The sequence below is a fragment of the Sitophilus oryzae genome, unplaced genomic scaffold (genome assembly GCF_002938485.1).
Source record: "Sitophilus oryzae breed Bouriz unplaced genomic scaffold, Soryzae_2.0 scaffold_165_pilon_pilon, whole genome shotgun sequence".
In the NCBI taxonomy this organism is placed as follows: Eukaryota; Metazoa; Arthropoda; class Insecta; order Coleoptera; family Curculionidae; genus Sitophilus; species Sitophilus oryzae.
This window is the reverse complement of record NW_022146347.1, coordinates 301,722-328,490: the sequence shown is the minus strand read 5'-3', so window position 1 is coordinate 328,490 and position 26,769 is coordinate 301,722. Positions and strand designations below refer to the sequence as shown.

The 26,769-nt window shown below is 33.7% G+C and overlaps 1 protein-coding gene across 1 annotated transcript in view; it reads right to left on the bottom strand.

Moving 5' to 3' along the window:
* Window positions 1–26,769, bottom strand: part of LOC115880875 (ras-related and estrogen-regulated growth inhibitor-like) — a 404,377-nt gene that overhangs the window by 128,291 nt on the left and 249,317 nt on the right. The window contains exon 3 of the mRNA XM_030898199.1: window positions 26,013–26,089. Within this exon, the coding sequence (XP_030754059.1) occupies window positions 26,013–26,089 (77 nt within the window). The remainder of the gene's footprint in view (window positions 1–26,012; window positions 26,090–26,769) is intronic.

Sequence of the window (26,769 nt, the reverse complement as noted above, 5' to 3'; positions counted from 1 at the left end):
GTGTTAAACAGCAAAATAAAAACACTAAATCACCACAATAGACCAAAACACTTTTACTTTTACACTGGACGCGCGTTTCGCTAACCATGTTAGCATCATCAGCAGATGATTATAAACTAAAGTACAATCTACAAGTTGAGCGTTTATATACTCGCCCAGTGGGCAACGAGTGGCCGTGGCAAAAACTAGCCAACCGAGTCAGAGCCAACTGAGCGTAACAGTTAGATTTCCGCCACTGGAGTAGTAGGAACAAAGAACTTGAAGGAATTGGACCGTTCTCTCTGTTCATACTATCTTTACATTTATTAATTCTGATGCTTTCATATGCATCTAATTGCCTGTAATTCGAGACTTGTTTAATTAATTTTAAATTATTAAGATCTATACAATGTTCTTTTATCAACAATATGTTCGGCAACGCAAGATTTATCCGGTCTACCATATCTTATCTGAGCTAAATGTTCTTAAATCTAGTTAATATTGATCTTCTAGTTTGCCCAACATATTTCTGATTACAATCTTTACAAGAAATTTCATAAATACCCGACCTTCTAGTGGAGGTGTTTTATCCTTTGATTACCTAATAATTGTCGTAATTTATTATTAGCACTATACACAAGTTTATAATTGACATTCTTAAAAATTCCTTTTAGACCCCGGGTTAACTCTCTATCAAACGGTATCGAAAAATATTTAGACGTATCTTTCTCCACTTGAAAAGTCGAATTTTCAGAAATCATTAACCTATACCTACGTTTTCTAATTAATTTATCCACTAGTGAAGGAGAATATCCATTACACTCAGCTACATTCCTAATGTAATCTCTTTCTATTTCATATCTTTCGTTGGAAAGTGGGAAACTAAGTAATCTATGAACTAAGAAATTTAAACTAGCCATTTTATGTTCCACACTATGATGTGATTCATTAGGCATATATCTGCGTGTGGTCGTATTTTTCCTATAGATATCAAATTCCAGGCAATTATTAGCATTTCTAATAACTAATACATCTAGAAATATTAATCTGTCGTTGTTCTCAATTTCATGTGTAAATTTAATGGAAGGAAAACGATTATTTAACTTAGAAAGGAAATTATCTATGGTGTCTGAATGTGTGTCAAAAACAGCAAAAATATCATCCACATACCTAAACCATACTCTTGGAAAATACTCAAACTGATTCCTAGCCTCCACTTCAAACCTGCTCATGAATAAATTAGCCAAAAATGGAGACAATGGATTACCCATTGCTGTACCTTCCCGCTGTTCAAAAAAGTTGTTATTAAATTGAAAACAATTTTGTTTCATACATAACGATGTAAGCTCAATATATTCAGTCACAGTTTTGTTGTCGAGACCATTTGCGTTCAGTAAATCCTTCAAGTAGCCTAAAGTATGTGGAATTGGAACACTTAGGAACAACGAAGATATATCAAAGGAGACTAAAATTTCACCTTCATGCAATGTTATATCTTTAATTTTGTTAATGAATTCAATATTATTTTTAACTGCGAAAGAAGGTTCATGATCAGGTAAATTTTCGAACTCCCTTGATAACCATTTTGCCAAATTATAAGTCGGAGAACCTACAGCCGAAACAATTGGGCGCATAGACTTGTCCGGTTTATGAATTTTTGGCAAAGCATACAATTTTGAGTACTTGCAATTTCCTCTTTAAAGAAAGATCAACAAGGAAAAGTTAAAAATTTGTTAACTTTTTCTACTAATTGAAAATGACTATCACTAATTTAGCGTAGAAGTTTGTTCCTCTAATTTTTAATTTCTGAATGTTATCAGAACGTTAAAATTAGTGGTAGAATTTTTCAATTAGTGGAAAAACTTTACCAAACTTTTAACTTTTCCACTAATTATACTTCAAAATTTGCGAGGAATGTCATTTTGTTAAAAGTTAAAAGTTTGTTAACATTTTCCACTAATTGAAAACTTCTACCACTAATTTTGACGTTCTGAATGCTTACATTGAAATTAGAGGAACAAACTTCTACGCTAATTAAAACCACTAATTTCGAGGTTCTGAATGAAGCTTTAGATATAACAGTAATCAGACTTGGGTAGTATTCGAATACTCGGTATTCTGAATCCTATTCAGAATACTTTTGACTGGTATTCGAATACTATTCGAATACATTTGTGTATTTGGTATTTGATATTCAACTGAATACTGTTTTCGTCAGTAATCAGTATTTTGGATTCTGAATACCGTTTTTGAATTACAGTATTCAAATCCTGTATTCGAATCCCGGTATTCGAATCCTGTTTGATTTTGTTTATGAATATTGCGTTACGCTTTACGCAACTTAAGCTTGTTAAAACAGGTTCGCGGGGGTTGCGGACGGTTCTCAATTTGCGATGCCGACAATCGGGTTAAATTGGTATTTGATATTCGCCAAATCGTGATACCAGACAGGTCGCTTAAGGATCACGATTAGATATTACGTGTGTAGTATCGCCATTCTAGGTATTTTATTATAAATTTTAATACCTGTTATAATTTGTGTGTGATACCAGACAAGGTACATAGGTATATGAAAAGGTAAGTTAATTTTTTAGTTAAGTGGGTGCATTGTGTAAGATTCATGTATTTTCCTATTAAGTTTTATTTTAGTAATCTATACTAATATAAAAAATGCTTGATTGACTCACTGAAATCATCCCTTTAATATTAAAATATTTTTTATTTGAAGAACCGTTAGTTTTAGGAAAAACGCTTCAACATGTGTATTTAACATAAAGCCAAACGTCCAGATTTACCAACGAAAAACGACATATGGTTCAGGAAACTTGTACAATCAAAAAATATTAGAAATTGTTAATCCTCGAGCAAAAAATGTTAACCAATCACAGTTTGATACCAAGTTAATAAGATTTGTTGCAGATACCCTGTCTCCTATAAATATTATTGAAAATGAAAGTTTCAAGAACCTTTTCCCAGATTTTAATGTAAATATTATGTGAAGAAAGACATTTGTTAAAAAGCTCAAAAAAACTATAATGAGAAGGAATCCAATATTAGGTCAGTTTTAAAAACATGTGAGTTCGTCTGTACAACTGCGGACTCATGGTCTACTAAAAACCGCAGCTTTATTGGAGTAACATGTCACTGGATTGGTAAAAATTCATTTGAAAGGAAATCTGTGGAATGCCACAGATAATGAGCTTTGATAATGAGATATCTGGTACCGTTTCGGAGTTACGGGATGTTTTTCAAAAATATGCATTTTTAACAAATCGCTGTAACTTTTTTGCTATGGAAAATTTTGTATTTTTATGAAAACATTTCCAAAGCACCTTTTTACGTAGAATTTAATGGTTTCAGTATAATTTTTTTAAAATTAATAATTTAAGAATTATCAACAGAAAATTTAATTTTTTATATAAAACACCCTGTATATCTTTAATTTATTGAAAATAATTTAAAATTACCTTTTCAAAAATATAACACACTTGATATTTTGTTCGATTGATCTTGGAGATATAGAGTATACAAAAATTCGCCCGCTTTAAATAAGTAGGCTTTGAATGGCACCGGCTGCAATGCAAAAAAATTCTAGCATCAATTAAAACGAAAATAATATTTGCTATGAGAGATGCAGAATTTTATAACAATTTAAAATATATTTAACCAACATCAACACATTTAAACTATATCTGATAACAATAAAAATAAATAGGAAACCAAGACATGAGATTTTGCTGCAGGTGTTTCTGTTATGGACAGACGTGGCCGTTTCTGAACATTTCTCGCGGAATTCATTAACTCAGTGGGGGTGAAAGATACCCTCTCATAACTGCTAAGTATTTCTAATTCTTGTCTAGATTATACGGAAGAATATGGAACCTTTATTCTTCCGCAAATATATCCATAGGATTAGATCCATGGGCACTAAGTCAGGCGGCCTCGACGGCCAACGGCTGGGATCTTGGTTAGCTCTTCAATTATTCTTGAAATTGGCTGCAAAAATTTGTTCATAACTTCAGCGTTCTGAGGCGGTGCCTCGTCTTGCTGGAAAAATATGTTTTTGATTTCCATTAAGGGCATATCATCAATAAGGGGTCCAAAGCCTACCAGTTAAAAGTGACGAACTTTTAAAAATTCTGTATTTCGAAGGGGATTATAGCAAAATATCAAGTGTGCTATATTTTTGAAAGGTAATTTTAAATTTTTCAGTTAATTAAAAAATATAGAGGGTGTGCCAAATAAAAATCATTTTTTCTGTTGATAACTCTTAAATTATTAATTTTAAAAAATTATACTTAAACCATTAAATTCTACGTAAAAAGGTGCTTTGGAAATGTTTTCATAGAAATACAAAATTTTCCATAGCAAAAAAGTTGCCGCGATTTGTTAAAATGCACATTTTGAAAAACACCCCTGTAACTCCGAAACGGTAACAGATATTGATGTGCGGTTTTCACCATCATGTTTTTGATGAAAATTGAGCTCCAGACACTGATATTAGTTTTCGTCTAGCTGCTATAGAAAAGGGTGTTTCCATTTAAAAGCGTCGAATTTAACCCACCCTGTACATATTGGCACTATAAAACGCCTTTCAGTCGAAGAGCAATATAAATATCTTTAAAAACTGCTACTGGTAAATAATGTGAAACCGAATTTTAATAATACGTATGTATTTATTTATATGAGGTGTGGTAAAAAATAGAAAGCTCTAGACATTGGACACCTACGCGCACTTAAAGAGTCTGATTCGTCTTCTGCATTTTTCCTTAACAAGTTTTTTATGTCAGTACCAGTGGACATTAATATGAAAAATATCTATATCTTTATAAACAAGTCAATTTGATAATTTAATTAATTATTACTTTAGAACTAAGCACTGAAGAAATTTATATTTATTATATATTGTCATTATCTCCTGTTGCGTTTGTACATTTGATACCTGTGACTTGCCGTTCATTTATACACGGTTCTATTAACTTCTTAGTACGAGAGAAAATCAACTAGTTGTCCAGTTTCTTTTGTCCAACTTGGATATTGGCCACATATGTAATAGCCAGAAATTGGCCCACGCGCATGTGCCTGGTGTCAGAGTTCAAATTAATGAAATATCTAATTTAGTAATGACCGTGAATCGCATACTGTTGAACTCACTGAAGAAGGACTTAAAGAACTGGAGCATAAGGATGAAAGTGAAGGAAGAGATGAAGATGTAGTCCTGACACCACAGGCGTTAACACTGAAAACTATACAAATATCTTACCATAGAACATGATCTTTGAAAATTGAAGAAATAAGTTTGTAAATTAAACAAGAGGCCTTTCTGGCATTGGCATCGTACATTTGTTAATATGTTTACATTTGGAGTGGTCAGAATTAAAATGGATCAAGTTCAGTTTCCTAGTCTATCCGTCTTTATACGTTTATAAAATATTGTTTTTTGCAATAGAGAAATGAATCAAGTCATAGTTCACGCACTAATCAGCTACATCATGTTTCTGTTTGGTTTCTGAATATTCTATTGATTCCTTTCAGAAGTGAACTGGATCAAGTCTATAAAATTTAGCGCTGTGCGCGATATTAACACACGTGCTAAAATTTAGAGCTAAAAAATGTTTTTTTATGTGAATTAAGTGAATGACAATGTAACACAGCCTGAACCATTTGCACCAAGTGAATCGGATTATCAGCCATCTGAAAGGTCTGATTCTATCGATTCTGAAAGTATATAGTTTGATTTATAATTATTTTTATTATTATTACATCAATAAGTTAGGCCTGTTTTTCTTACAAATACTTAGATATCTAACGTGTTGTTGATCTGAATAAGATTGCAGGGGGAAGAAAATATTATATCATTTTAAATATACGTAAAGTAACACACTCTAAAAGGCAACACATGAAAGATCTTCCTTTTATCCCGCCTATACAGGGTGGTCCGAACTGTATTCCGGAAACCTCAGCAGCATATTCTGCAGATAAAAATAAGTAAAAAACTTCTTATAAATGTATGTCCTAAAATGCTTAGTTTCAGAGATACAGGGTGTAGAAGTTTCATTTTTATTTCGATTTTTTCTAAATAATTTCTGAAGTAACATCAATATTTGGATGAAATTTGGTGTCTGGGAGTTTTTTGATATGAGAAATTCGATTTTGATGTCAATATGACTCCTACTTGTAGAGGGCGCCACCTACATATTTTTAACTGGTTTGAAGAGTAATAACTTTTCGTCCGTACCTGTATAAAACTACTTAGTAAAAAAATATACCTACATTTACGACGTTTTTAACGTAAAAAAGATCTCTTAATAAAAATCGCTACGAGTAATAGTTCTCGAGATATTTGAAATCGAAATTATCAATATCTGTCATCATTGACATAAATTAAACATGTTGATCCAGTTCACTTCTGAACCCCTCATTTATGTAATTTTATTCGTCAACATTTTTCAACGTCGGCCGACTAATTAGTTGCATATTTGTTACAAATATATGGAGCCGCCCTCGCAATCAAATAGTCGGCCCATCGGCTCTATAAGAATGTATTGTTGTACTATAACCTATATGTATACCGCGTGTTGCATCGTCGTTGGGAACATAGGAAATCCCATGCAAAATTTGAACTATCCAGATATTGGCTCCCCTATGGATTTTATAGCGAAGTGGTAAATAGACTTTTTAAAGGTCTACATTTGTGTGGTAAACACACATGCCAAATTTGAACAATTTTGGACAAGCCGATTTTAGGTAATTTGAGAAAAACTTATCGATTTTTAAATTAAAACTGAATAGGTAACAATCAAACACCAGTCAAAAACCGACATTCCTTAAGTTGTCAGCGTCATTTTCAAACGTAACTTAATTTTAATAAAATTATAATATTCAATACTAGTAATAATTTATTGTTATACACATAAAGAAAAAGTGAACATGATAAAATACGCGGGAAATAGATTAGACAGTGTATCTGTCATGTTTCGGTTAATTTTCCCAAAATATTAAAATTTTATTAAAATTACTTTTAACAATGACAAAATCATAGTTTGTAAACCTAAGGTATGTCAGTTTTTGACTGTTTTTTTATTGTTACCTGTTTTTAAGATTACCTAAAATCGGCTTGTCCAAAATTGTTCAAATTTGGCATGTGTGTTTACCACACACAAATGTAGACCTTTAAAAAGTCTATTTACGACTTCGCTATAAAATCCATAGGGGAGCCAATATCTGGACAGTTCAAATTTTGCATGGGATTTCCTATGTTCCCAACGACGATGCAAAACCCGGTATAATTATTGTCTAACGTAATGTATGTATGAAGAGTTAGTTTAAGATAATCATTTTAGAAGATTAATTTTATTAAATTAGACAATTTTTTAAGTAACCATTTTTCGTGGTTGAATTAACCCCTGTAATGTTTTTCAGTGTACAAAGATATACTTTAGTACTTACGAAATCATCATATTTTGCTAATATATAACGGTCTCAACTATCTTAAGAAACAGTTATAAGTTCTCTGCTATTTCATTCCTTGTAGTATAACAATCGAGACATATTAATAAATATCTATTCTGTAAAAGGGTTATCATGTAACATTTTAGATGAATGCGATTCAAATCCGATGCGTGTCCGTAAGCAATTTTAAGCAACGAAAAGTGAATACTAACATTCTCCTACTTTTCTTCATTCTAATAATTTATTTCTAGACATTAACATGCTTAATATCACCTATAAATAAGATTCGCGAAATTATTATCTGTAAGCTTTATGGCGATATGTTCAATAAAAATATTAGAAGCAAAATATTTAGAAATCGTTAAATTTAATGCTGGCCTATGCGGTGTTTTATACTTCGGTTATTTTTGATGTATACACTTTATGGGCATTAAAATAATTTTAACGTGGTCTTAAGAATGTACATAAAAGGGTAGTTAATGAATTTCATAAAATACTGGAGGATTATGTGCAAATGATGCATCAAGTATCGAATATTATAAAACGAATGATCGTTTTTTATGGCACGTATTAGATCTTGTGAGTGGTATTTGTGGTTGAGTCACAAAGGCTTTAATAAAGATCAGTGATGAAGAAGAGCAGATGCAAAACGAAGATGAAAAGGGTCTTGGTATTGGTCTTGCATCGCATCGTCGCGAAAATTTACATGGAGTAAATAGGTTTTTGACACCGGTCGCACGGTGTACCAACCGGTGAATTCTAGGAATGTGCCCTTCTTATTCTGAGACATAAAAAGACTTTTAATATTATATTGTTTGTCTATTTTGGTTGCTTGATGTGTGTTTTTTGAGATTATGTCTTAACTATTCCTATTTTGATTGCTTGGACCATACATTTTCGAGGATACGTTGAGGTTAGCTTTTTAGAGAACGGTTTTCAAGACATATTAGAAAAGTTAAATTTAGAGACTCGCGCATCAATAGAGTGGTTCCAACATGACTTCCATTATGACGCACACTCTTATAATGAAAGAAATGTTAAACATTTTTTATATGTATAGAATAAGTAAGAGGGGGGGGGGGATTACTGAGACATTAAAAATCTATTGTGTCCCCCATTCTTGAGTTCATAGCTCATCATACAGTCTATAACTCAGCATACATTGGGATCTTCCTGTTGTAGGGGGGACAGGGTATCTCCCATCCTTCTCTGACAACAGATGTTCATTATCCGAGGACTGGGCCTGTACCTCCTACGAGGGTATACACCCTTTCACGGTTGGGGTTTAGTCCTCCGTGCCCTTCACAGTCGAGGAGCTTGCCTCCGGCTGAAGTACCCGTGAGGTGCAGGCTGGAGGATCTGTCGCCATTTTCTCCACCTCTTTAACTTGGTCTCTCCTTAGACCTGATCTCGAATCTATAATAGGGAATATATCCCTCTTTCTCTATTGCCCAACCGGCATCTGTTATAACCTTTTCAAACTCCAATTTTAGGTTTTGTATTCAGAATTTTAGCCACTCACATTGCTCAATTAAAAAAAAGCACGCCTCTAAAAGCTAAATATGGTAAAAATATGCCCAAATATTAACCGGACTCTATAATTTATAACAAAATTGTTATTCTTGCCATAAGAAGCTGTGTACTTCTATCATCGGTAGAAACACATGCGTTCCTAACGGCGATTTACGAACTTCATTTATATATATATAGATCATTCAGAAATCTGGGCCCAAAATGTTTGTATTCGATTCAACTCCTCCTTTTAGCGTCCATAGTCATGGCCAACTATGGCTTCCATTTAAAAACCATATGTTTGTGTCAATGTCAAATAAATATGACAAGCTTAAAAAAAACGGAGAACATAATCTCATTAAGGATCCGATTATCTACAACTTTTATCCGAAAACTTTTTGTCTAAAATAGATTATAATAGAATTAGGGAGCATTTTTAAAATAGCCGAAATTTGTTTTTTTTTCGAAATATCTAGTAAGCCATAATAAGACTTTTTCAAAAATCCAGAAGGCGCATATTTTTGACAAAACTGCAATAATTCTCTCCTCATTTAACCAATTCTCTATCTCCAGTATAGTTTTCGAGATACCCATAGAGAACATCGTAGAAAACTCACCCTATATTTACAAGTGGTAATAAAATAACCTTTTCCACTGACAAGAACATCCAGAAAGGGCAGACGAAGAGGAAGGAATCCAACTACCTATTGATTCCATTTCATATTACGACGGTAATGTCAACACATCGAATCCAGACTACGTTACGTAACAGTGCTGGCGTCCAAAGTGGACAATAATTATAACACTTGACTATATACACTTCACTTCGTCGCGGTGAAGGGATTGCTCTATGGAATTAGCTCAGTTGTTTTTGGATTTATGTTCGTTCACATTTGATGACGGTCAGCGATAGATACATCTAGCCCAAAATTTGAGTAAAATTTAAAAATTAAAAACAATGTCAGTTCCAGAAAATAATTTATTCTATCCAATTCTATCCAATCATTGTCTATCAATTCCACACAAATGATATTGATAAATATTAAATATAATAAAATAAAACATACCATTTAAAAAGAAGTACAAAAAAACTGAAAACAACATATTAAGAATCTATTACGCTGTACAGGGTGTCCCATTTTAGTTGAAATCATAGGGTATCTCCGTTATTAGTGAAGATAGAAGGGTGCGGTTTGCACAAACCTGTCCCGCTTTTTTGTCAAACGGGAGATGCTGCAAACAAAATTTTCATAGCCCTCTTCGTTTCTGAGCTACAGGGTCTTTTCGAAAATTTTGCAATTTGGGGCACCCCTTGTATCTCTGTTTACTCTGTTATTTTTAAAGGTATCGAGAAGGTGAAAACCGCTTATTGTGGAACTTTTTACGTAGAATACACTGGCGTAGTCTGTTTTTCTACCAAAAAAATATTTTTTAAAATATGAACCAAAGTTATGTTTTTTCGATTAGAACACCCTGTATATTTATAAATCATATGATATGTCTTGCTATGAGCTTCTCAAAAATATATATCACTCTATATTTATTTTCATTATTTACTGCAATATTTAAAATATATAATTTTCTTATTAGTAGGCCGTGATAAATAACAAAAAAATAAAATGGTATTTACTAAAAGTCATTATAAACATAAAAAATAACATATTAAAATTTTATTTGGGATATTGATATATTTTACTTTTGAAATAACTGTTACCACTGAATCTGTGAATTTATTTTCCTTTTTTTTATAACGGGATAGGTTTGCAAATATATAAAAGCTTGAATCTTTAAAGCATTTTTCAGGTGTTCGACATTGTTGCAGTGTCCACGATATATTTCGTATTTCAAAAATCCCCAAAATCAGAAATCGTGAACGGAGAAATCCGGGAATCGGGGAAGCCATCATATGTGTTCATTGGTTCCAATTTATTGATTTGAAAAATAATAATTTAACAAAATTCTAATATTTTCATAGTTATGAGGGGGAATGTATCCCATCTTGCTGAAAGTATATTTCACGTAAATTAGCTAAAGGAATATCTAAAATTTCCGGTACGATAGTTTCCAAGATTTACAAATAGCGGTAGAGAGTTAAGTTTCCTTAATATATAAAGAATTTATTAGCGGCTCCCAAAATAAAACAAGAGACAGATAGCAGTATACTTTTAATAATTCTTTAGTTTCTTTTATTATCAATCATGGCCTAGTAATAAATATGATCTTTTAATAAAAACTTTTAAATATTACAGTAAATAGTGAAAATAAATATAGAGTGATATATATTTTTGAAAAGCTTATGGCAAACCAGATCATATAATTTATAAATATACAGGGTGTTCCGTTAAAGAAAACATAACTTTAGTTGATATCTTTAAAAATATTCTTTTCGTAGAACAACAGACTACGCCACTGTATTCTACGCATAAAGTTCTACAACAATAGCTTTAACGACAGCTTTAACAATAACAGAGATACAGGGTGTGTCCCAAATATCAACATTTTCAAAAAGACCCTGTAGCTCCGAAACGAAGAGGGCTATCAAAATTTTGTTTACGGCATCTTCCGTTTGACAAAAAAGTGGGACAGGTTTGTGCAAACCGCACCCTTCTATCCTCACTAATAACGGAGATACCGTATCATTTCAACCAAAATGGGACACCCTGTACTGTTCGGGTGGCTCTCAGGGGTCGGGTAAAGTGGGTGTGTGGCCCAAAAGAAATATATGTATATTATATTTCAGAAATCTGTCTAAGGCTTAGCCCGATCCTGTCGTGTTAAGCCCCATCCAAAATTCCAAAGAGACGTGCATTGATAAGACTTGATTAAGGTTTGCATAGTTTCAGCATTTGCCATAAAATAGCGAGCAATTTGTTACAAAACCATATAAATTATATATCACTGTAATCACAAAACTTCAATCTATCTCCGTGTTGTAAAAGAATTTTAAATTATGTATTTATTTTCGAGAAAATTTAGTCCAAACATAAGAAATATTTTGTTGATGTTTGTCCATCAAAATCTTAAAAATAAAGAAGTTGTCTAAAAATGTGCTACAATATGGATATAGTATTAATTTCCTTCTTCATTTATGTAAAAATACCTAGCCAGTTTTACGTAAAACGTTAAATGCTGAACGCTTATTTTGCTACTTTTTCGGACTAGTGAAATGGACTCTTAAAGACAGTTTTTTGGTATGCTAACAAATGCTAGGTAGCACTCCACTTTCATTTCTTATCATGAGAAATACATTTCTAAAGGGCGATATTTTAAAATATAAACTGAACCATATTCGAGGTAATTCAATTGACATAATTATGACAGATATTAATATAATCACTATATCCATTTCGAGTTAATGCGACCATCCAAAAGCCACGACCTTTAGCGCATAACAAATTATGATTCTTAGCTTAAAGCTAATCGTTTCGTTCATTCTAACGAGCTGTGATTTGTATGCTCTGTCTTCTTCTGTCGCGGTCCATTTTTCACGTCACATCACATTCGGCGATTAGCTCAATATATCTCGGGCCTTTTAAACAGATTAGTAAATACGTAGAAAGTTGCAAATGTCGTTTTCGTGAATGCACGCAAAGAAATATCACAGAGATAGTGCCGCCAAAAGAGAGACAGATGAATTGTAAGAAGAAAAGTGAAATATTAACGGGGTTCGTGGGTAGTGTGATCAATTCAGTATACAGGATGTCCCAGAACTAAAGTATCTAGATAGGAGATATGCGCAGTGTTCTACAATGGGATCTCTCGAATAAAAATATTATATATAATTAATTATACAATATTTATTTAGGGTACTATGGAATAACGGCTGGAAATACTAGTACGCCGGTAAATAGAGAAACTAGAAAAGAACTTGAAAAATCCTTGCAAATATACGGGTGCGTCTCAAAAGTGGCTCACTCCCATAACTTTTTTATTTTTTTTTTGTTAAAAAACGGGATTTGGTATGTTAGTATATGACATAAATGAGGATTGATTGACATATTCTATTGTTTTCGGTCACTTCCGGTTTCCCCGGAAATGACTACAACTTTTGATTTTTAAATGGCACCCCCGGTATTTTTTACTTTATTTGAAAGAAAATGTCACTCTGTTTTGACATTTTCGCATATAATGGTTTATTTGAAATTATAATTTGCGGTTCGTAACGAAAATTTGACTTGAAATACCAAGTGTGTGGTAACAAATTATTCGTAAAAAAATGCCTTTTCCAAATATGCTAATGAGCCACCCTCGTTCCATTTGATTCCATTTGAAAAAATTGAGATATGATTAAAATACGATTTGTGCATTTTCTAACTGGCCAGGACAAGACATTAAAAACATTAGACGATCAAATCTATTTTTCCAAGGCTCATTGATGAAGAATTAGTGTTTTTAACATAGCCATGGCGCTCTAGATTGAACTTTAAAATATATTTTTTTATTAAGCGAGAATGTCAAAAGTTGACATATGATAAGTCATTCTATTCGGAATGTCATTTTCTATCGAATAAAGTAAAAAAATACCGAGGGTGCCATTTAAAAATCAAAAGTTGTAGTCATTTCCGGTGAAATAGGAAGTGACCAAAAACAATTGAATATGTCAATCAATCCTAATTTATGTCATATACTAACATACCAAATATCGTTTTTTCATCTGGAAAAATAAAAAAGTTATAGGGGTGAGCCACTTTTGAGACGTACCCAGTATACACCAGCTGTCTAGGGAGAAACATATACCGTAAGACTGGAATAGAGCCAACATAATTCTAATTCATAAGTAAGGCCAGCAAAGAAGACATCAGAAACTATAGACCAGACACATACAAGATATTCACAAAAATAATAATACAGCAACAGACTTTAGAACAGAGAACAAGCAGACTTTAGAAACGGCTACAGCTAGACCTGTTCGGTGTTGAGATTTGAATACCGGTGCACGGTGTTAGGTGTTGATGACCACCGGTGTTTCAGTCGGTGTACCGGTGTCAACACCGACACCGGTGTTCATCTACAACACCGGTGTTTATCTTGACACCGGTGTTTATCTCAACACCGGTGTTTACCTCGATACCGGTGTTTATCTCAACACCGGTATCGCGATGAACACGGGTGTCGGTGTCGATCGTCGATGTCGATGGTGCCGTTTGTTTGTTTTTTTAGTTTTTTAATGTAATATTTTTTAGTTTATTTTACAGCTACGAATTTTTGTTTATGTTTTGTTTTGTTTTCTATTTGTTTTTGATTAAACAATTTTTTACTTTATAGTTGTTTATCTGACGCTTCTACTTTATTTTAGTGATTAGTCTGACAGAAAAATTATATTTAAATTTGAAAGCTTTAAGTTAAAGTCGGTGCTCTTTAATAAACCATAAAAATCAGCACCGATACGACATTATTATCATCAAGTTTATTTTGAACTTATTAATTATCACTATTTCTTTTTTAACCCGTTTACCATACACCGGTGTCAATATCAAAACCGTTGTCGTAGTCAAAACCGGTATCGAGATGAACACCGGTGTCCAGACCAACACAGTGTGAAGATGAACACCGGTATTGTAGATGAACACCGGTATTGTAGATGAATCGGTATCGAAATGAACACCGGTGTCGGTGCCAACACCGGTGTCGGTTTGTCGACACCGGAACACCGGATAGTCTATATTTGGCCACCGGTGTCAGCCCGACACCGGTGTTAAAACGATGTTCCGGTTTTTGGAACAGGCCTAGCTACAGCGCGATTGATCATGAGCAAAACTATCAGCCGAACAAAAGAATACGAAATTTCACTAGCCATAGCCTTTCTCGTAGACTTTGAGAAGGCCTTCCACTCGTTATATCCTAAGGCAATAATAGAAGCCTTAACGAAAGAAGGTATTGACAGGTCTTATATAGAAACTCTCGCCAATATATACAAAGAAGCCAAAGAAAGAGCAAATAAATAAAACAACCCCAGAGTTCCCAACTAGCAAAGGAGTATGACAGGGAAACGCAATATCCACAAAGTTGTTTACAGCAACACTAGAAGAAATCTTCCGTCAACAGGACTGGACAACAAAGGATTAAAAATAGATGGAGAATGTCTTAACCATCTAAGATTCGCTGATGACATAGTCCTAATTGTCAATGGTTCAGAAGAACTACTACTAAGCACAAATTAAAACGAACTATATACGTACAGCCAGCAATAAAGTAGGTCTCTAAGAACTAATACACAGCGCGGGATCTCTACTGCCAGAAATCAACAGAAGATGGAGTACTTATGGAAGAAACTCAATCATATTCAAATCTAGAATGACACAATCTAAAAAAGAAAACATTTGACTAATGTGTACTACCAGTCATGACCTATTCATGCGAAACCTGGACATTATAAAACGGACATTATAAGGAAACTGCAGGTCGCACAACGCTCAATGGAACGAAATATACTGGGAATAACCAAGAGAGACCGCAAAAGAATAGAGTGGTACGACAAAGACCCAGGTAATAAATGCCATGTCCCTTCAAAGAGCCGAAATTAACAAACTGGTGGTTTTCGAAAAGAGGTGTTATCGTCCGCATCTTACGGATTTCTTGGGTCGATAGAGTTACAAATATCGAGGTGTTACTCCGTATGAGAAAGGAAGAAGAAGTACATAAAACCCTTAAGAGGAAAAATTAGAATATTTTGCACATGTTATAAGAGGTCCTAAATACCAATTGCTACAGAATATTAAGAAAGGAAAAATCCAAGGAGGACGTAGTCGGGGCAGAAGACGAACATCCTGGCTGAAGAACCTCAGAGAATGGTGTGGAATGACGTCGAATGGATTATATAGAGCAGCCGCAAATAAAATCAAAACAGTCATGATGATTGCCAACCTCCGTTAGGAGACGGTACTTGAAGAAGAAGAAGAACATATGTCATCCACAGAATCAAATCCCTCAAGTGGCAATGGGCAGGACACCTGGCCAAAAGAAGAATATTTGTAATCAACTTTAAGACCCACCCTATATAATAGTCATAGGTAGCTTGTGAAGTTCATATGTATTGTCATCTTCATTAATAAACTTTCTTAATCAGTACTTAAATGTCAACCTAGTATATTTTTTACATCTGGTTTGCTGGGATATTTTGTGTACCGTAGTTTTTGATAGTACATAAGGTTTGTATATTTATACCGTATGATCGAATACGATATCGATATACGATCAATACGAGAAAAAAACGGCGTCCAGTTGGCTAGGAAATGGCGATCGATGACATTTCCCATATAAATTTACATATAAAATGAGAGCGATAATTTCTCATATTGTATTATTTGTCTGGGGTTATACATATTGTAAAATATTATGTTTGCGTAAATAGCTCATGAATAGGATTTACGAAGATATCTCTATTTAAAATATCAAAAGCACCTTTATAGATACGCAAAGAATGATCCTTCTTACCTCTTGTCCATAACTGTACCTCGTATTAGTATAATATTTAATGTTACACTCAACAAGCCGTAACGGATAATCAATGCGGCTTAATAATGAAATTTGAACAGCGGCTCTGATACGTCGTAATAGCGCGTATGCCGGCTCGTTATTGGCTCTTTGTACCGATTAGGAAGCAAACAAATCGGCTAACAGTACAGAGTAGCCGCCAGACATGTATCTCTTATTTTTTATTAAATACCTTAATGGCAAGCGTGTAATCAAATTAGTCGAACCAGTTGCTAAATTACTATAATAGACGATGGTGGTTCTTTCGTGTACCGCTTCATTGTTCCACAAAAATTATGGCCGCCCGAAGTGGGTTATGTCCTCTGCAAGGAGACACTTTACGATGTTGAGTCCCAATGGGCGAACAGCATTCCGGTTTGACAAAATAAATAAGTGGCACAGAAACGTTGCTGTGCTTTTATTGTTAATCTAAGGTTGACACTACGGTTTTTTATAAACTATAAATATATTATATATCTACTACCCTCATAGAAAATATGCATGTTAGATTTAGATTTAGTTTATACAGGGTGAGTCTTAATATAAATAATAATAATAATAGCTCCCGTATATAGCGTTTAATGCCTTGGGAGTAGCAAGGTACAGCTTGCCAGACTAGAGCCGTTCGGTATTCAAGGGAGATAATGTGGCTAGCACTACGCTTCAACCGCCTATTATTACCTCAGAATTGTGAATCCCAAGTACTCATTTAAGGCTGAGTCGACCTAGGTACCCGAACTATTTTTATTTTAATAAAAATAGTCGGCTGATGAAATGCCGGGTGTGGGATTCGAACCCACTACCTTCACATTGGTAGGCGAGAGCCTGTACCTCTACGCCACCGGGCACCGGAGTCTTAATATAAGTGCAAATATTTTCAGGGGTGGTATATTTCGACCCCAGAAACACGTCTATGAGTTTTTTTTCGCAAAAAAAGATGTTAAAAATCGTGCATTTTCTTTTAAATTTCCCTGTATATTTTTTGAAAACTTTTTAGAACTGCCTGTTCACCGCAAATTTTCCCACGGTATAATTTCTTAATCCCTGATTAATACCAGGGGTTATACTAAGTAATATCAGGGCCTTATACCTTTACTCTATGGTTACGGCACTAAAAGGGATGCAAATACAGAAAAAAGCCGGTGGCACTCAAAATTTTCCCAAAAAAATCAATCTTTTTTTAATATTTTCAAACTTAAATAACTCGGTTATTTTGGACTTATTTGAAAAATGGTAAAGAGAAAATATGTTTCTTTTATCAAGATATACCAGTCCTGAAAATATTTGAACTTATTTAAGACTCACCCTGTATGTTTAGGTTTAGGAGGGGAGTTAATCACCGCGACCTTACAGATCTATTGTTTGTTCCCCTTTCTTGCGTTATAACGAGTTATAACTCATCATACAGTCTCAAGGCTTTAACAAAAGCCAGTATCTGAGACGGCTCCACAGAGGCCAGCCCTCCATCCTCGACATCAGCCGTACCAAAGTTCATGGCACGAATGGTCGTCGTCTCGGCGCACTCAATGATAAGGTGTTCTGGTGTTTCCCCATTTTCCCCACAGAATCTGCATTCGCCGTTGGTTCTCAGCTTCTTTTCAGTTTCTTCACTCTCTATAGGAGAGGGGAAGTTAATCACCATGACTTTATAGAATTGTGTCCCCATTTCTTGAGTTATAACCCATCCAGTCTCAGGGCTCTGACAAAAGCCAGTATCTGAGACAATTTTACAGAAGTTAGTTCTCCATCCCCGATATCAGTCGTATCAAAGTTTATGGCATGAATGACTGTCGCCTCGGCGCACTCAGTGATAAAGTATTCTGATGTTTCCCCATTTTTAGCTTTAATCTACTAAGGTATTCATTGAGAAGACAGTGTTCTGTTAAAGTTATTACTTAAATTAAAGAAAATCTTTGATTTTTCAAATTTCTTCATTCATTTAATTTTCATTTTGTCCTCTACCTACGCGGAGTACAGGGCTTCAATAAACGCTCTCCAGCGTCCTCTCGTACTGCCTTGTGGATTATACTCAATAGCTTTTCCAGCGATACTGTTGCTGCTTCGCCTTAAAGTGTGCCCAATCCACTTCCATTTCCTTAGTTTGATCTAGTTATACACCTGCCTCCGGTTGGTTAAGCTCCATAAATCCTAATTTCTGACAGTATTTGACTAGAATATTCCTACAATTTTCCGCAGACACCGGTTTATGAAAACTTGGAGGTTGTTAATTAATGGCGATGTAATTTTCCAGGTCTCTGCACCATACAGCAATACTGATTTGACATTCGAATTGAAAATCTTAAGTTGAGTAAGTTGAGAGTGGGTACTGTCTAGATCTCCAAATATTGTTGAGCATTTCAAATGTTATTCTGGCCTTGTTTATTCTATTACTATTATCGTGATTTGTGCCTCCGTTGGTTGAGATTATACTACCCAAGTAAGCAGAATTATTTACCTCCTCTATAGGTGTTGTTCCAATGATAAAGGGAGCGACATTGTTGGTACAAACTCTTATCGATTTAGTTTTTTTAATATTGACCTTAAGAGCTACAACTCGAGCTTCATTGTTTGACACGTCAAGTAGTTTTGATGCCATACCCGTGTGATTATGAGAAAGGAAACAGACGTCATCTGCATAACTGACAACTTCTAACATGCTAAAGGGATTTCACTATATTCCACGATGATTCTTGGAAATTGTTCTCTTTAGAATTAGAATATTCATCTATGGGGATAATAAAAAGAAATGGAGACAGGACGCAATCCTGCCTCAGCCCATTCCAAATGTTGATGGATTCAGTCCACTGATCCTTATGCAAGACTGCACATTAAGCCTCACAATAGAGCGCCTTTATGACTCTTACAATTTTGTTAGGAATACCAGCTCTGCTTAGGGATGGCCAAAGAGATTGGTCAAATTTCTTTGAGTGTCTTAAAGAGTTGGAGGATTCCCATTCCAGGATGGAGCCTTTCAAGTTCTTGAGGTCTGCCTTAAGTGGGTTCCACTTGAGAAACAGAACGGTTCTGGTCCACTTAGTGGAGTGTTCGCTCCTTTTCTAGCTAGATCGTTTGCTTATTTATTATCTATCCCTTCATGAGCTGGCACCCAGAGTAGGAGGACTTTATTTTCATTGCCTAATTTGTTCAGTTTCTGTAGGCATTCTATAACTAACTTCGAATTGATGGTTGTTACTAAATTGATCACTCTTAAGGCTACTTGACTATCGAATAAGATGGCTATTTTTTGTTTCCGATAGTCCCTATCTAAGATAAGTTGTACGCATCTTTTGATAGCGTAGACTTATGCCTGCAGAATGCTGGGGTAAGTGCCCATTGGTTTGGAGTATTTCGTTTTCGACCCAAATGCTCCTATCCCTGTTCCTGCTTTGGTTTTGGAACCATCAGTATACCATATTGTGGTATAGTCTTTGAACTTTGGTTGCTGAGCAAACGCTTTCTCTCTTCCAATTCTTTTTGTTGCTCAATAGTTACTACATTGAGGTGCTCCTCAAAGTTATACATTTTTGATATGTCATTCCCTGGGAGTTGGGGGATTGGAATTTGCCTTTTGAGGGTATTTCTGTGTTCCTGAGCTGACAATTCTCCCATAAATATGCATGTAGATATTGATCTTTGTCTATGGTGTCTGTAACGGTAGCTGAATTATTTTATGCCGAAACTATGATAGGTGGTATTTTTATTTTTATTGTAACAGTGAACACTTAAAACAAGATAATAAAGTGACTGAAGTTAGTCGAAACAGAGTGCTATCACAAGTTCCATATTTATCTATCTCTTTTTAATTATTTCCCAATTTCCCACTTTATAATATTTTTTGGCAATTTCTTTTACTACATGTTAGTAGCGTCATCTTAATTATACCTTCTTTGGTGGCCACTTTTCTATACGCAAAGATGAATCTCCTTACCTCTACCACTTGTGTAGCTACGCAAGTGAGCACAGACATAGAATGGTAGGAGCTCAGAATAGCTATACATTCTGAGATCCTACCATCCTGTGTTCATAGCTAAATTCCGGAATGTTACAAGATGTTGCAAGATGATTGTGTCTACAAGTTACTGTTAAAACACATATTAAACCTATATTCCAACAGTCCACCGATAAAAACATTTTTATTGAACGAAAAATTGATATCATTTTACGATGAGCCCAAATAGGCGAATAGCATTACATTTTAAAAATAAAAATAAATGTCCAATCCCAATCACCCTGTATAAGAAAATTTTTTCATTTATTCCGAAAATCTCCTTATCCACATAACGTTGCGCAAAATTGATTTGAGAGAACGATTTCCATTGAATAGTTTACCGAACTATTTACATAATTATATCGGGGGCACATGTAAGGCAGCCCGGAGATAAAATCGCGCGGTTCAACGGGACACGGTCTCGGACAAGTACGGCCTAACCTCCAATTCCTATTTTGAATAACATCCTGCCTCATTTTTCATATATCAGGCACGACTGGCCTTTTTTTACTTCCCTTTTCGCAGTAACTAGATGACATGGGTATCGTTCACTTAGTTGACGACGTGGTTGTAGCCGTAGGTATATTTGGTCATGTGTAGAACTAGACGATTAACAAATAGGGGAGTTTACAAATCCATACAGTTTTTCTTTAATAGGGCTAAAAAAAACTTTCTAGGCAACATTCATCTAACAGATCGCCAATATATTTCAGGTTTAGGATGTTTTTTGTACAAATGTCAATTGAAAATAAAGCCTGTCCAACAGGCCAGGGAACATTTAGACAGACAACAACTAAAAACGACAGAAAATTCACATTACCTGGGAATTAAAATGACAGAGAACAACTGTGTCACTGTTGGGAGATTAAATATCTCTCATACTTATTGTAACTCTATTTACTACTTAAGAGACTTAAGCAAGCTTAAGAGTTTGATAGATATTACTTTTTGTCATGGCAACTGCGATGTTATAGCGAAAGAGTATTAAAAATATGAATACAAGAACAAACTAAATGGAAATTACGTATACGCCATGCTGAATAAAAGTGTTTTGTAAGCAGTGTGCACCCTCTATAGTCTAATTTGTTCTGCGTTTTTTAATTTTAAATCTTTTTTTAAATAGTCGAATATCGGTTCATATACCCAGAATGATTTTAAACACCCTGATAGTGCAAATAGTTTTAGTGGTAGCATATTTCGACCCCAGAAATACATCTGTCATGTTTTTTTTTGCGAAAAAAAATGAAAATTTGAAATGTTTAGAAAATTTTTTTGGATTTTTTTAAATTTTTAGTTAAAACATATAATATTCTCTTAATAATATGGCAGCATAGATAGTAGCTTAAATTTACAAGAAAGAAAACCCAGAAATTATCCAATGGTTCTCAAGATTTAAGCAAAAAATATTTTTTCTTTAAAGGCAAGAAGAAAATACGTTTCTTTTACTGATACGTTAGAAGAAACACCTGAATTACCAAGTCATCTCTAACCTGTGCGTTAGAGATGACTCGGTAACTTAGGTTTTGAAAAAAAGTAAAAAGGTTTTTGTAAACTTATATGGATAATGTCAACCGATCACCATTTCCAAGTCAACTGGACGCCATTTTTTAGATCATACGGTATATAAATTTACGCAAATTATAAAAATAAAATAAAAAAACAGTGCATTTAAATAGATGTAAGGTCAGTGGCTGTCAGTGGCAGAGAAAATAACCAGACATATAAATCTTTTCTTTTTACTCAAGAGATGCCGCTACGTTTGTTGCATTATTTTGCAGTAAGAATAACGCGAAAAGTGCGGTTTTCAATGTAAGATTGTCTCTATTTAATAACCTTTAAAATTCGCTTAGTGACATGAAGTTACCCTCTTGTAAGTTCGCATCATTACTATATAATAGTTATAATGAAAACAGGGGACTCTTATCCCCAATCAATAACAGATGTTTTTAAATCATATGCATCTAATAACGCCAGTGAAAAATCTTCCACTGGCGTTGTTAGGAACTATAGGAATTAAAAAAAAATATCCAAGAAAGTTGATTTATCTTTATTTATCAAGATAATGCCCTCGACACGCATCTTTGTCTTGTATGCAATCGTTACATTCACGAGGAATGGGTAGGACTATGTAAAGGGGATAACTTTTTATTTGTTTATTTTGAATATGTATGTTAGTTTACTAACTCGTGTTATTGAATTTTTGAGATGAGTAATAAACAAAACTTTTATAGCCTTCTGGTGTTTTTTCTTCATCGAAATTAAAACTGGCGTTATTTGGGACAAGACGTTCTTAATAGCGCCAATTACAATCAAAAATATATGTTTTTCACCAATTAAAACTCTTAGAGAAAACAAACCAAAAATTAACTAACCTTGTTTTCTAATATGCTTAAAATTATTATCAAAATTGACATTATTAAGAGACTTTAAGAGACTACGGCGGGTCAAACTTTAATATGGCGTTAATTGGGTCGTTTACCTTTTTAAATGCATATTTTTTAAATATATACTCAAGAATAATTTTAAATGTGTATCTTAACCCACCCTGGAACTTACATATTTAACATTTTATTTAGTTGATTTTTATCGATTTTGATGATTAAGAGCTATAAAATGATTACCTATTATTAGTAGAATCTACTCAAATGCATACATATATACAGGGTGGCGCCTCTCATACGCCGCGGAAGCTCCAAGGAGAACGGTAGTTTATATCGAAATGAAATTTTTGCAGCGTATGTAGGTTAACTGAAAGCATTTTATAAAAATATATAGTATATTATACTTATATTATATATTATATGTATATTATACAGGGTGTCCCCAAAAAAAGTTACACATCAAAGTTTTGTTTTTTCTAATGGAACACCCTATATATTAATTGATTTTCGGATTCTAGGAAAAAAATAAAGATGAGTTTTATTAAAGAAGCATATACCTAAAATCTAAGGATTTTGACATATTTCACATTTTGTGAAAATAAATACTAAATTTTAAATTTCGATAACAGCTACCTAAATTTTAGTTGACCTTGTATAGCCTGATATTTAATTACAGTAACCACTGTGTGTGTTAAACCAAATTGAAATTTAACCCGAAAAGTTATACAGGGTGAGACAAAATTAATATGGAACATTAGTACTTTTAAAAGCAAGTTACTCCTTTATTTTAAATGGAACACCCGGTATATTTTTCCGGTGTTCAATGGGGAATTTATATATCTTCAAAATATTATTAAGGTTGCCTACCCCTCAGACAAAGATTTTCCCAGATATTTTAATTTTTATGATTTTGCATCAGTAAATCTTTATTATTTGAAAAAATCTAGGTGGCTGTGTTAACAGTGTGGTTGTTAACAAAAATGTCTGTGTGGTTGTTAACAAAAATTAAAGATTGTGGAGTAAAATACTCAAGGGTAATAAAAAAATACACGTTTAAAACATATTTTAATTATTAAAGAATTAAAACTCTATATAAACCTATAATTATGCGACAAAAATTAGCTGGATGAAATCAAATGCTCAAAATGCTTCCTTTCCTGTTAACTGCATAAAATGATTGTCTTTTCAAAAGAATCTTTTCATTTTAAAAGGCATATGTGAAGTTCTACCTGAAAAAGCAGCTACAATAATTTATCTCATGCTGTCGACACTAGTTGGTCGAGTTTTTTAAACACTGTCTTTAACATATCCCCATAAAAAAACCCAGACTAGATAAAATCAGGAGCATTTAACTATTCTATTAATTGGTGAATGCACACTGCATTCACCAACTAATAGAATCATATCAATTCTCTCTGATGTAGGATAAGTTTGCATTTTCGGCAAATTCCTGAGAATTTTTTTTTTGTTATAACTGACAACAAATTATAACTAGTTATTAAAGTTGAACTAATTAGACAGCTATGTTGAAGTAACGTCAGACATATCACAGCCACCTAGGTTTTATCAAATAATAAAGATCTACTCAGATCAAATCATGTAAATGAAAATATCTAGGAAAATCTTTGTTTGAGGGGTAGGCAACCTTAATAGTATTGTGAAGAGACAGGAATTCTCCATTAAATATCGGAATAATATACTGGGTGTTCCATTTAAAATAAGAGAGTAACATGCTTTTAAAGGTGACCAATGTTCAATATTAATTTTGTCTCACCCTGTATAACTTTTTGGATCAAGTTTTAATTTGATTTAAAGTAGAATAGTTAGTTTAACTACATATTAGGCTACACCGGGTAAATTCGAATTTAGGTAGCTTTTATTGTAATTTAAAAATTGTTCTTTATTTCTAGAAAATGTTAAATATGTCAAAAACCTTACATTTTAGTCATATACTTCTCTTATAAAACTCACCTTTATTTTTCTCCTAGAATCCGAAAATCAATTAATATATAGGGTGTTCCATTACAAAAAACACAACTTTGATATGTAACTTTTTTTGGGGACACCATGTAGAACTCTCTATATTTTTAAATAGTGCCCTGAATTAACCTACATATGCTCACAAAATTTCATTTCAATACAAACTGTCGTTCTCCTTGGAGCCTCGGCGGCGTATGAGAGGCGCCACCCTGTACAAAAAAATGAAAATATTTCACTTAACTACTCACGTGACTCACGCTTAAAAGTAAAAAGTAAAGATTTCAGTTAACGTCTCCTTTTTGCTGTCAGGGCTAATCTGGATGGGGCCTACTTTGTTTACGCGGAATCCGAACCGCGATCCTTGGCCATATCATGGTCAATGGCCTACCGACTTGGCAAGTGTCAAAATCGACTCTTACTCGCGAGATATCCGATCTCATCCGATCTCATCCGGCCTCGAACCGGCGTGAATGAGCAGTGTGTGTCAATAGATTTTACACTTTTGCCTTTTTTTTTGGACAACAGCACGATACACAGTTTCGAACCGGTCACCCGTCCATCCACTAGTATCGCCTTACGTCGCTTAACTTCGGTGTTTTAATGGGAACCGGTGTTTCGACGTAGCTAGGCCGTTGCCCGACTCACGCTTAGAGCTTATTTGTATTTATTCCACAGAAAAGAGGAAAAAGAACTAAACAAAATAAGCTGTTTAAAAGCTTAACCCACCTATTCAGCATTTGCAACTTTTGTGTTTAACGTTGCATTGCTTTCTTCTAATAAATTATATTATCATCTACCATAATAATATGGTGTAAATGAATGCGAATAATTTGTGAGGTTCTTACACGTTATGTTGTATATGAAGTACCTAAATAATCAATCTACTTCAAAGACGTGTTATGCTTAATAATAAAACCACACCAAATGCTAACACTTTTGTGTGAACTTTTTTTGAAAAAAGAATAAAATGTTAATAGAAATAGCAAATCATTTTTTTAAAGAAAACCCCCCTTATTAAAAAAAAACAATCTACTCCTGAACTGTTTTCAACTTATTCATATAGAAAGTATAGGCAGATATATTGTTAGAAACATTACCTCTATTCTAAAATTCAAGATTTTTAATAAGTATATTATTATTAAAAAAATATATAATAGAACATTTCTTAAGAGGATAAGAAATTACATTTATTTTTAGGAATTGACATTTTTCTCTTCCAAATAAACTAAAATTATATATTTACTCACCGCACACTTTGATGTATCTAAGATCTCCACTTCTGTCGTTACGTTATCGAAAGTCACATTATGCCGATACAGGAAATCTGAAAAAAAGATAAACAATGACCAATTAATAATATAACACAATTTATTCAAACCGTTTGATAAAACATTAGCTAAACAGTTAGGCCGTTAAAATATCCTGAACATTAAAACTTATATGGGTACCATTCGAGCCAACGACAACAACAACCGTACTACATGAAAAATCCGTTGCCTTAAATGCGTAAACCTACGTATATCAATAAATAACATTGTATTGCAATATTTTATGGCTGTTCAACCAACAGAACAGAACGCTCTGTGTGTTGTCTGACGTCTATCTGACAAGTTCAAGACTTATTTTTATAGACATTCTTGCGGCGTTAAGTAATAATTATTACAAAATAAAATAAAAATATAATTATTCTCGCCTATACACTATCCCCGAAATGTTTTACGAAATATTTCCAGAAATATTTCGTAAAACATTTGGGAGATACTATTTTCTGAAATAGCACGAAGCAATGAATGTCAAACGTTGTGGTAGCTTCAGAAAAATAAGTAAACATGGAAAAACTGATATGAACACAGTTATACCTCGAAGGTTACACAAGAATATTTAGTTTTAATCATTGGCTAATATTATTAATAATAATTACAATATAGTAAAAAAATATAAAACCAGTGACTAACTAGCGGTCTACCATTTATCAGCTTATAATCCACGGTATTGCAAATCATG